Consider the following 12944-nt stretch of genomic DNA (forward strand, 5'->3'; position numbering starts at 1 on the left):
CTGCCCGTCTGTCTCCATAGAGGATCTGTGTGCTGCACGCTCCCTCTCTCCTCGCCCCCTCCCTTCCGTTTTCTTTCTCTCGCTGGCTCTCCCTCCTCCTCCTCCCCTCTCTGTGCGTCGGCTCCAGTTTAAGGCTCCATTTCAGCTGCCTGGGCTCACTGCGCTCCAGCCCAGCTAATAAATCATCCGCCAATCTGCTCCCTGAATCGCTCTGCCCCTGCTCCTATTGCTCCAGCCCTGCGTTGCTAGGCGACACCGCGGAGGAGGAGGGGCAGAGAGAGCCTGAGTGAGCAAGCAACGAGCAAGAGAGCAGGAAAAAAAAAAAAGGGGGGGGGGGGGGACGAGCTGGGTGGAAGCTCTACCAAATGGCCATCCGCTGTGCAGAAACAACAGGCTTCTCTCTCTGAGTGTGTTCCAGAGAGCTGGCGCTTTTAAACCCGCCCCAAGTTTCCCCCTCGGAGGCTAACAGAGCGCTATTGTGAGGCTGCAGAAGAGACGTATAAAAGGAGGAGGAGGAGAAGGAGAAAGGATGATTCAATAGGCCATTGTTGTGTGTGCGCACTTCCTGCTTGAGTTGATTGTTGGGAGTTGTTAAACTGGTTAAGATAATGCAGACGTATGCACAAAGATGGTATCATGATGACAAACAGCGCGGGGAGCACACATACAACATAAATCCTTCTAAATGTCATACCACCAAAACACTGATGCAAGTCCAGCCAACAGCAAACAAAGCCACCCTCACTCAATATGGAGTCATTATACTTGACTCGTTGTTAAAAGCTGACCTTTCAAAGCTCACAGTGTACAAACCCAGAGGGCGAGGACGGTCAAGCAAGCCAGCCAAAACCAGAGGCTAACAACACTACTGTCTGTTATAAAATATCATCCAGTAATAAGACTGGCCATGGAGTGCAGAGAGAAAATCACAACATGCTTGAAGAAGAGAAAGGGAGACCGCACTGACAGACACTAGGCTACCCACATCCTCTTTACACTCACACCAGAAGTCTATGTTTAGACATGTTAAAATGTCTGTAAACACTGAAGGAGAACCTCTTTAAACTTAAAACTCAACAATCCTACTGAAGACTTTGGCAGCCCAAATGTAATGTTTTTATATTTACCCAATAATAGTCATGAGACATTGTGCCAACTTTCAGCAGGCACTGCAACATCCTCTGCTTCCTTTAGCTTGCACCGACACAAAAGGTGACAGGAAATTCCAGCACACACCCATCCTGCCTGTTATTTAGTTACTAAACAACCTTAAAAAGCTTTGCTGGCACAGTACCATGATGGTATTAAAAAAGCACTGTTGACACTAAATCTTTGGTAAACAGAGCTCCCTCTGCAGACGAGAGCTGCTACAGTAAAGCAGCTTGTCTGACTCAAAAATAATGTACAGCCTCCAGCAGGAGATGCAAGGCGGCATGTTGTGTCTCAGGTCTGTAGGTTTGCGTTCAACCACTGGGGGGCTGCTGCTCTCTTCTCTCTCATCCCTCCCTCCCTCCTTCCTTCCCCCTCCCTGCTCAGTGCTGTCGGCGGCCTGCTCCAGTCATCCATCAGTTCAAGACACAGCCGGAGATAAGACACGGCACAGTGCAGCTGGCGGAGGAATAGACCTGCTGCCCTGCAGCAGTCATAGATCAGCCTCCCTGTCTCTGACGCGGTGACACACAGCACGGCTGCTGCTGCTTCTGATTGTTTATATGGCACCTCCTGTTGGCCGATGCATTATTAGCAACACTTACTCACATTAGGAATGGCAGGAGCTTCATGCACGGAGTCAACTGCATTATATCACGTTGTTCAGATAATCTGCACCGATTTCACAGCACAAAGGTGAAAAAGATTCAAAGAGATGATATAACACTGACCTTCTTTGAATATCATTGAGACTCAGTGAAAAAAATGAACAACTCCAGGAAAAAAATCTGTTCTATTTACAGTCTTCAGATTACTGAGGGCAAATAATTACACAAGATCACCACAGCAACAGCCCTGCTTCTGAGGCTGGATGTAAATTTGACATTTAAAATAAACATAAAGATAAATAAGCTTGAGATAACATTTGTTTAAAAATATAGCATAAAAAAGACTGCAAGTATTTGATTGTTTTTAATTCTAGAATTATTTTTTAAAGTTATTTTTTAGGAGTTTATAAATAGGCACTTCCTGATTTTACTCAAATTTTCATTGTAATAGTTCCTTTAATACATTTTTAAAGCCTTTTAAAGTGTTTTTTTTCTTTATCTTGTCTTAAACTTCTTAATTTTGGACACTGCTCTTTAAATAAAGCCAAATCTGACTGTTTCAGTTTATTGATATATTTAATATGGCATTGGGGAAAATAGATTACTTATGAGGCTTGTACTGACGTCTATGTATAATTACATATCTGTATATATATTTACATATTTCACAACGATAGAATGCATCATTAACATCCAATTTCCATAACAGGCTTCAAAAATGACGTGTTCTTAATGCTGTTTTCTGTATAGGTGTTATGTGTGGCCTACATTTTTTTCCAATGCTGTCTGCCCCACTCATAACTGAAGCATCATAAATGTTAACTAAAAACTTTTCTATAGCCTGTGTATATAAAACCATCCTTGCCCAGAAAGTGTCAGCAGTAGATGGCCACAGCCCATGAAGCAACCCCAAAAGATTATTTCTTCTAATAACAATCTAACAGGATCTTTAGTTCTTAAAAGAACAAATAGTCTCCACCGCTGAAATCACATCTTATCAGCAAAAACGTGGTTTCAAGCTTCACAACAAGTGTTTCTTTGGACAGGAGAATAATCCACTGTGGTGATATTTTTGGATTTTAAAAGAGTGTTTTTTTTCAACATGTTGCACAATCAAAGTATGTGAGGAGAGTTTTGTGTGGGCAGAGAGCATTAATCTGACTGCTGATAAAACACATAAAGCAGCAGTGTAGTGGGATTGCCTTTTTGGGTTAGACAGAAAACACTCAAGACTGTTTCATGTCTGCTTGTCGGAAAACTTTAGCCAGCCTATAAAAACTGTAATGTATGAGTAATTTCATCTCTTTCTTTTTTAAAACCAATACTCAACAGCTTGCTTTAGAGATCCAAGGTAGTTTGAAGTTTATGGTGAAATATGTTGACTCTATATTTCTTTTCATTTTTTAAATCTTATGATTTTTCTTTGTTTTCTGAAGTCATTACCAAATTGATTCATGTTTGAGAGACGCTCTGATCACAGGAGTGAATGAGTAATTGGTGAAAGTTGTTCTCACAATCTCATGGTATGAAGATAAGTGTAGAGGATGTTTCCTGTGTCAGCATCACAACAATAACGATGAATAAAACCACTTTGCTGAGCAGCATTGTCACTTCCTCCAGCACAGTGATGAAACAGCTGAATGTGATGATCGCAGTGCTGTTATCTCTCGCTTGGATTCGCAGGGAGAAAATTATAAATATTTTCCTGAATCAGAGAGCTGAGATAGAGGTAGGTGCTGTGTGTTAGCAGCTGCAGGCACAGAGAACAGACAGCAGGGTTGGAGTGGGGGGGGGGGGGGGGGGGGGGGCAAGAGAAGTCAAAGGGGGAGAGGAGGGTGACAAGTGACCCCGCAGACAGGCTGATTCTGTCATTCCAGTGGCCCCCACTGTCACTTTTATTCACGTCTCTGAAAAAATGCAGGGGTGGGGTGAAAAAAAGAGCAGGCAGGAATAATGAAGCAGCGACTGGAGGGGATGAGATGGTGGAGGGAGGGGAGGAGGAACGGGGCCTGATAAATAAATAAAGAGAAGCAGGGGCTGATTTCTGTGAGTGCGTCAAGGTTGGAGCTACATTTACACCTGTCCCTCAAGGCTGCAGGGCTGGAAAGGCACAACTGGTGATCTGATCACTGGGAGCTGTGTCCTTGTAGGGCCGGAGACAAGCAGAGACCGCTGCTGATGGGAAGGTGGGACACAAACAGCTTCCTCGAGACTTCCACCCACGGACACAAAAACCCACACAGCACTGAACAAAACAGTGTGTACTGAACTCCTTGATAGCTCAGCTTCTCTTACATAATGCTGTCTGAACATGATGAAACCGCTCTGTGAAAGTCTGGATGGTGTAACTTTGATGCTTGTGAGAACATCAATTTAACGAGGAGAGGATTCACAGCCGTTATTCAATGTTGTTACCAAACTATTCCTGTAAAATACTATCATAGAAAGTTAGCTTCTAAGAACTTATTGTTTCCATTAACAACTAATACAATTTATCCTAAATTATTTTATCCAACAGGGGGAAATATGATACCTTATACAGGTTAGTGAGGTACTGATTTGGTGATCGCTTGACAAATGATTGAATAAAAGTAGGGCTCTCCTGTTTAAACCTAAGTTGTTGTTTGTTGTTGAAATGAATATGAATCGGTTTTTCCTTTGCACTATTCACACTCTGGAAATACTGCACCGTTTAGTTTTTCTAACCAGTTATTTTTTTAAATTAAGAGACCTAATTGAAAAATTTCATTTGGCAGCTAGGATGTTGAGAGAGACATTGTATACAGTAAATCAGAAATCTTCATTTTGCTAAAAAAAAAGGAACTAAAAATAGCTTAACAAGAGGAAATCAATTTAAAAGTGGTGTCTAAATTATTTATGAGGTTGTATATTATCATCTATTTCAGACTTAAATATTCAGTGTTAGTGGTATGCTGGTTAGCCTAGTGGTTTAAGCGTGCGCCGAATGTACAGAGGCTGTAGTCCTCTTGGCAGCGGTTCTACTTTTGATCATAACCCTTTGCTGCATGTCTGTCCTGACTCTCTGCTCCCCACATTTCCAGTCTCTCTTCAGCTGTCCTATGAAATAAAGGCAAGTCTTGAAAAAAGAAGTTAAAAATTGAATATAGGCTTGAATATATTGAATTGCCTCTAGACCGGGCTGAAATTAAGTTCTCTCCTAGCCTACAGCTCAATAAACACTTTTAGGATTATGTCATTAATACACGAGGGTGTGTAATTACAAACAAACAAAATGGTACTACATTATTTTTCCTGACTCAAATAGGGATGTACAGAGCGTGTTCTACCTCCAACCCACACGCCGAACTGTCTGCTCCCACTCTGATCATCTTCACACAGCCGTTCAGCTTGGCCCCAGCAAACATGCATAAATAAAGGCAAACTCATAACCGTGGCACAAAAGGACGGCTGACTTAATTTGTTGTGATTCGCTGTGGTCCTGCCGTGGGCTCTGGTTTTATTCAAATGTGCCCTGCCCATCATGTTCAATTACAACACAAATCATCCTGTGCACTTACACCGGATCTGATCTGCCAGATTCAAAGCTCAACAAAAGGCTGCCACAAGCTTCAGCATTAGCAAACAATATCAAAGTGGAGACAGAATCATTCACCCAAGAGGAGGAATTAATTCTAGCGGTGGAGGCTTGTGTCTCCCAAAGATTTGTGGTCATAAAAGGGAGAACGTATACAAACATGTAGTGCAGCGTGTCATAAAGCATCAAGGCAGAGGCTGCAGCTCTCACTCGTTTTGACACGGTGTTATCCAGCACTTTCATTTCCCTCCTCCTCCTCCTCACTCATGATGGGGTGTTTGATCTAGGGGAGAAGGGCTGCCATTTTCTGCTTCCAGCCCTTCAACAGCTGCACTGAAATTCACATCTAAATTCAAATGGAGGCGAACATTACCAGCCCTCAATCTTTCCCCCTTTCCAGACTTCCATGCTCAAGATTTATTCTGCGGCTGATAAACAGGATGCAGCTGCTCTTGGGCCTTGGAGGAGCTGGAAACGGGTGAGTTTTTTTTTTTTGCTCATGTCTTGTGAGAGTGAGCCAACAGCCCTGTTTTAAGTCTCTCAATAGCTCCCTCTAAAGACACAAAGCGAGCTCTGACAGACAGCAGCTATCAATACCAGGAACACAAAGACCAGAAAAACAAATAAATAGTAGACTGAAATAACAAAAGATACATTTGTTGTATATGTCAGCTTCAGACTTATACCTTTGTGATGATCATTTTTCATGCATGACATCTTGATGAACACTGTTAAAGTTAAAAGTCAATGCTCTCTTACCACTTCATCTTCAGACCAGCACTTCTCTATCAGTTTGGGTACAGGCTTCTTCACTAGACGCTGGAGAGCTTTTCCTGCATCATAGCTGCTCTCGTGAAGCTGAGAACAAAAGAAAAACAACAACTTGTAAATCTAATAAAAGTGTGTGCATATCAAAAATGTAACATTCAAAGTTCACAACTTTTTTTTTTTTTTTTAACAGTGACCTAGGAGGGACATTTCTAGCTGTTTTGACACATTTCATTCCATGCAGGAATGACTGAAGCTTTTGCTAGAGACCTAACAGCATCAGAGGAAACGGTGTGCTAAAGATCCGTGAACCCACATGGAAATACAGAACACGTTGACAAGGCAATTGCAGTGCAGCTTTAAGGTCCGTGTCACATTCAAATTAGGGAAACAGGCAGCGCTGGAGCTCTTCCTCTGAGAATAAACAAGCATTGCTCATTGGAATTGCAAATGGAGAGGAAGGTCGAGAGACAATGACCTGCCAGCTATGTTAATTTTCCACTTTATAGAGTCAGAATATAAATGCCCTGTTTGTGATGATTCTAATCTCTTTCTTGTGCTTGATTCCTCGGTATTCATTACCATTGTGATGGACAAATCTCTCATTAAGCCTAATGTGTTGTAAGCCTCTGAGGCTGGGTTTACTAAAGGGGGCTACTCTACCGGCTCAGGGGCTTTATCATTGCCCGTTACAGCGGAGTAACATCATAGCAAAAACAACAGTTAAAACGAACCACATCCAACAAAAATCTGTTTCCTGTTTTGTATGCTGTAATACTTGTAAGACTTGAAGATGATTACTTACAGTGTTAAGTGCGTTTAATGTAGTGTCATCTCTAGAGGCTGCTAGACACCCGTCTTCAGTGGAGCCTCCGTCACACATCCCTGCAAAGGCAGCCATACTCCTGTAGACAGAACACATGAAGGAATCAGTTTTATTGTTTGAATCTTGTCTCACAGCATTTGAGATGACTTCCTCCTCCTTTTGGTAACTTTAGAAGTGTTGTTTGTTTGTTCTTTTTTTTTTTTAACTCCTTCGAACTTCCTCCATCTCCCCTCCTGATAAAGAAATAAAAAACTTACAAAGAACTGTTCAATCCTGACTGAATACCACTTTGGTCACATATTGAATCAGGGAGCATAAAGAACAGCCCAACATACATTAAATAGTTGTATAGAAAAATAACTTCTTGATAAAACATCTAACAAAAGTGTGGCCTGGTGCCATGTGTAAACAGTCTAAAAACTGCAGCCACAAACTTCTGCACAGTCAACTCTGGTTTGAAATTATTAACATGGCTATTACAGACACACATTTGTAACAGCAGTAACATAGTAAGTAATTAAATAAGATTGCAAAACTGAAAGATCTGCAATATGTCATTTATAAGGGGACAACCTGCAGAACTTTTAAAAGGCACACATTTAGGGAGAGCATGTAGAGAAATGTGTCTACTTTAATCAGAAACCAGGTAACTTAGCAATACATGTAGAAGAAAGAGAGAGCAGCATAAGTATATCAAATGAAAATCCATAAGTCAAAATAAGGATATGCAAGAATTACAATATTCTGGTTATAGTAAAATAATTTCAAAGTTCCACAATTTCAAACCTTGTATTTTACTATTTTGTGTCTTTGTTTGTGTTATTCTTGTAGGTCTCATACCACTGAAAGTCTTTATTAGCACCTCTGTGGTTACTTAACCTCTTTACTCATGAACACATTATCTTCAATCACTCTCAAATATTTAGCGACTTATCTACTGAATCCTTTTTGAGCACTAGAAAATAGTAATTTATTCTGTATTACCTATGTTAAAAAGTACTTTAAATATTTCCACTGAGCAGGACTTGAGCAGGAGTAACTATGTCATGGCTCAATATAGGCTAAGATGGAACTTCTATAACACTGCCTGTCACAGTGACAGATTGTGATTAATTACACCGGGGCCCCCAACATAACACAGAAACCAGTTAACACGTATCACTTTCATTGCCACAACATGTCAGGGAACACTGATGAATGATTTAAGCCCATGGTGCATCACCTGATAAAGTGCAACATTAATAAGTAGTACTAAAGTACCTCTTTGAAGATACCGAAATACTCTTAGGTACAGAAACATGTTAACAGTGAAAGGACATCTGTCTTGTATATGTGAGTCTTACACGTTTTAAAAAGCTATCTTTAACTTCATCAGTAATACTAATCCCTGACCTTGTTTGGGTTAACCTTGCAGCCCTGCTTGGACAGCACTCCTTTTCTAAGCTCACCTTGCGGCTCTGAGGTACATGAGAAGATCACAGTCATTGACCCCTGGCATCCAGACCAGCTCCTCATTCTCGGTAACGGGCTGGCCACCAGGAGAGGGGAAAGGCTGCAGCTCAGGGAGCTTGGCCTAATTGGGTACAGGGAAAAAAGAGAGGGACAGATGGTGTCATGCTACAAATAGCATACAAGCTAGAAGAGAATATCAACTATCAACCTCCTGTCATCGAGTTTTACCCGGGAGGTGGCAGCGAGAGATGAGGACAGGTTACACTCATAACGATTCAATACCTTAACACAACATGGAAGCACAGTACTCAGATGACTTTCTCTTCATGCAGCATTTCAGATCAACAAGGCTATCTCATTACCTTAAGTGTTTTTGTTTCAAATTTAACATGTTCACATCCTACAAAAATAACTAAGTAAGTTTGTATCACAAGTTAGTACACAAATCTCCAGGAAAGTTTCATGGTAGTCTGGTGCAAACACTTGAGAGTAATAGAGTAACTGATGGCACAAACTTCTTAGTTACTGATAGAGTAAATAATTTAAAAGACCTTGACTCGACCAGGGTTCACATAAAAGGTGTCATATAACAGTCTGATATAAATGCCTTATAAATCTACAGCTGCTTTCATGCTATTAACCTTAGGTTAGACAGTTTTAAATGTCCTGTATTCAAATATTTCTCTATCTTCAGAGAAATGCTCAGCAGAAAAAAAACAGACTAACTTGTTATAAGCAAGTCTTATGTGGGATAATTTCAATAAAGCTGTTTTCAAGTTTTCCCTATGTTACAAAGTGGCTGTATGCTTTTTCCAACTTTCCTCCTCATTGAAGAGCTGTTTACCGGGTGATGTGTGCTGAACAATGACTTACTTGGTGGCTAGGTCCCACTCGGATTTCCCCTTGTGTGCTGTTTAAACGCCTGGGAAGACACAAACAGAGAAGAATGAAACACGTTACTTACATTTCAAAGTTCGCTGAGAGAAATCTGATTCTTTGATGCTTGCCAAGAAAAACTAAACAGCATCAAAGAACTGTTTAGTTTCAACGAAGCTTTAAAGGAAGGAAGAAAAGACTGTGACCTGACCAGGATCAAATTCAAGGAACTAGAGTACAAGGGACAAGGAAGTGACTCTTTCTTTTTGAAATTTTTAAAAGGTAAGAAGAGTACTTGAGTGTTGTGTTGTGAAAGGGGAATAAAGAATATTCTTCTTCTGCACAGCTAGCTTAGCAGAGAACATTAGCAGGCCTGATATTGTGGATGCAGCAATAAAACAGAATCCCCTAAAAGAGGAAGAGGAGGGGGGTTGAGGTGGGGGAACTGGCTCTGGATACGTGGGGCGAGAGCCTCTCAAACGGCTGCTGGTACAAATGTTGGTAGCCATGGCAACTGCAATTTAATAATAGTGTTGGGATCTCCAGCTGCAGTGGATTAAAGAAAATGACAAGATGTTCCTTTTCAAAAGCCTTTCCTTTGGTTGCCTAGGTAACAGCGCCGATTTTCATACAGCCGAGCGCAGGGCGGCCCAGAATCTGTCAGCGTGATTTGCACCCGGAGAAGCTCACACTCCATCACAAGACCTGGAGGAAACCTGAGAGGCCAAAGCCCCTCCGGTCTCTTTTAAAAGAAAAAACCCTAACCGCTGAACCCCTCTGACGGGTACAAATTGAAACCCCATTTCCCCTTCTTTACAAAAAAAAAAAGCTCCTCTCAGACAGCACAGGACTACTCTGAACTATGGCTGACAGAAGCCCTGGCGCAGATAGATTCAAGCTTGGGCCAAAAACTGAATTTCAGCTGCAGAAAATGTCCCCAGGCCTGCCAGGAAAGTCTGCTGCTCCAACATGCAGAAACACTTTGTTTTATTCAATCACACACACAAAAATCTCTGTAGAAAAGACAAATCTAAACATGAAGCCGTCACAATCTGTCTGAGTTTAAGATGAACAACACTACATAGTATCAATCATCTTCAACTCATCAGCGCTCTGATGTTTTAAGATATCAAAATGATTTCAGAACACTTCAACATTCACTCTAAGTATTTAGTGCACTATTATGTCCCTGAAGGTTATGAAATATAAGCAGTCAATGCTGGATGGTTAGAATCAGTACATGTTGCATTCAAGCTCCTAACTACAAAAAATGTGAAAAATACACTGAGTGGGTGTGAATCTAATCTTTGTTCTTGCTGAGAAAGTTTCACAAATGTGTTCCTGACAATGTGCAGCCGGGCCAGGTCTGCTGCACGTTTGGCAGTAGGCTGTAAAGATGACAAATGAGCAGCGGCGCTCCAGCATCGCAGTGGTGTCTAAAGGCAGCCATGTTTTACTCAGGCAAATCCTGGGAGCAGACATTCAGATGGAACGCTGCTCAGGTCCTGGGAGAGGAGGCAGAATACAGATGCAACCGTAGCAGTAAAGTCTACATAAAGACTGCTGCAGGTATTCCTATGCAGATGTGGCATACAGAACAAGCAATACTTAGAAAAGTGTGATGAAATGAGGGGGGATACAAATGCAAACACCAAAATAATACATTTTGGTGTGGGATTAATAATTCCTGAAGACAAAAGAAGCTAGTTTTTAGTCAGGATAAGAGAAGCATACATGATGAATCAAAGTTATTAGTTCTAATTCGGATTTCTAGTCATAATAAGCTGCATAAAGCCTGTTGCTGAGAACATTAAACAATGTACAACATGCCCAGTTGTTTCACACAACAAGTTCTGATCTAATGCAGCATTAGCTCCCAATCTTGTCAAATAATTACAGGCTTACTCATTAAACCCAAACAACAACGTGACAGGCTGGTCAACTTTGTGTGTGGGCAATCAAGGGTAGCCCCGCCCCCTCCATCAATTCCAGCCAATCACAGGCGCCAGTCTGTGGCACACTGACATAATTGCAGCACAGCAAAACAAACCCAACTGCGTGGTATTCAGGTGCCACGAGCAGTGTGAGCACATCCTATAGCTGGCTTTTGTGTGCAGACCTGCACCGCTCCATGCGCCATGTCTTCCCGGTTGTAAACAGGATCTGCAAAATGGAGCCAGGGGCAGCTTCTCCGGGTCTTATAAGGCATGCTGATTGCATATTCGCCAGCTTTCTTCTAAAGGATGCACCGAGCATCTAACAAGGCTTCATTGTATAACGTGTTTATAAGAGTGTGATAAAACGGCATTCACACTATAGTCGCACGAACGCGTAACGGTATGTGATCCGCAGTGACAGAATGCATGCTCACATCTGCAGCTCCCGACACAGTGTGCACACTCGTTCATGTGCTTGTCGACACAAATACAGCCGGTAAACATAATGACAGCCACACGGACACATTGCAAACATCACACAGATTTGTCAGACAGCTGGAACGCGCGACTCGTGAAAATAAAAACGAGCCAGGCGCTCGCGCAGCAGCAGGCAATAAAGGCACGAGAAAGCACGAGAAGAAATGATCGCAGACCTACCTCCGGGGACTGAACAAATCGTCCATTTCTGACATCGAGCCCTAAGGTTTGGGTGGTGACACTGTGTGTGTATAATGCTCGTTGGAGTTACCTCCCCTCTCCCACCTATTTCTAGGTGCTCAAAATGGAGAAGCACGCATTCGCTCCGGAGAGGTGTTCACTGAGCTTGTGCTGTGACCTCAGCCTGCACGTAACAGCGTCGCGAGCTCGGCTGGCTGAGCTGTAGACACTACTGAGCATGTGCTGCGACCTCATGCAAGCGCACACACGCGCAGACACACACGGGGGCAGACAGACACGCATGCAGGATACGGAATTCATCTCTCCCCGTATGTCTGCGCCATAATAAACAGCAGCGAAATTGCAAGGCTGCAGACACCCCGCTCAGAATACCAAACGAGCAGAGGAGGGAGGGAAGGAGGGAGGGAGGGAGCGAGCGAGCGGGGGACTGAGACTGAACAGGGCCATGAAGGAGGGGGTTCCCTACCCTCAACACTAGATGCCAATAACAAGGACAGCCGTCACTGCAACATGTGAGATACTCCAAACATTAGCAACAGATAAACAAAAATGAGGATTCTCCTTTTTTAGCTGCTCATTCGAGATCCTCTTGCAAAAACTAACATATTTTTTTAATATATATATTCCATACATGAACAGGACATAAATCTTAAAAGGTGCATTTCGACCAAGAGTTCCTGGGTCTTTTAGCCCCCAGAACTAAAAGGTTCCTGTGCCCCCATTGTTGTCTGCATTTTGACCACTTGCTGAAGTCCCAGGTAGTTTGTGCAAATCAGGCCAGTGACGTACGGAAGAAAAAATATTATATTAAATAATATTTTTAAATCTTAATAAAAAACTGAACTAGTATACATTCCCAGGAACTCCCTCTGTGTTTCAACAACTGTGTTAACTCCACAAACACTGTTACGTTCAACCAAAAGTCCCAGGACCTTTGAAAAGTACTACCCCCCCAAGCAGGGGCTTTTCAGGGGGGAGATTATCTTCCTCTGAACCAAATTTAGACCCTGGTTCCTCCGATCGAAACGCACGTAGTTCAGGGGTAAAGTCCCTAGTTAAGGGTAAAGTTCCTGCGGTCAAAAAACGCCTAAACA

At 42.3% G+C, this 12944-nt stretch overlaps 1 protein-coding gene across 2 annotated transcripts in view; it reads right to left on the reverse strand.

The window, feature by feature from the left end:
• rerea (arginine-glutamic acid dipeptide (RE) repeats a) overlaps positions 1-12944 on the reverse strand; it is a 146838-nt gene that overhangs the window by 21941 nt on the left and 111953 nt on the right. The window contains exons 1-5 of one of the 2 annotated variants that reach the window (XM_034695165.1): positions 11830-12096; positions 9233-9281; positions 8356-8480; positions 6887-6986; positions 6073-6171 (exon numbers count right to left, since the gene is read on the reverse strand). In XM_034695165.1, coding sequence (XP_034551056.1) covers positions 6073-6171; positions 6887-6986; positions 8356-8480; positions 9233-9281; positions 11830-11864 — 408 coding nt within the window. In that variant the 5' untranslated portion in view covers positions 11865-12096. Of the gene's footprint in view, positions 1-6072; positions 6172-6886; positions 6987-8355; positions 8481-9232; positions 9282-11829; positions 12097-12944 lie in introns of those variants that run through there. The other variant, XM_034695164.1, reaches the window with a different exon arrangement.

Source organism: Notolabrus celidotus, chromosome 11, assembly GCF_009762535.1.
Source record: "Notolabrus celidotus isolate fNotCel1 chromosome 11, fNotCel1.pri, whole genome shotgun sequence".
NCBI classification, from domain to species: domain Eukaryota; kingdom Metazoa; phylum Chordata; class Actinopteri; order Labriformes; family Labridae; genus Notolabrus; species Notolabrus celidotus.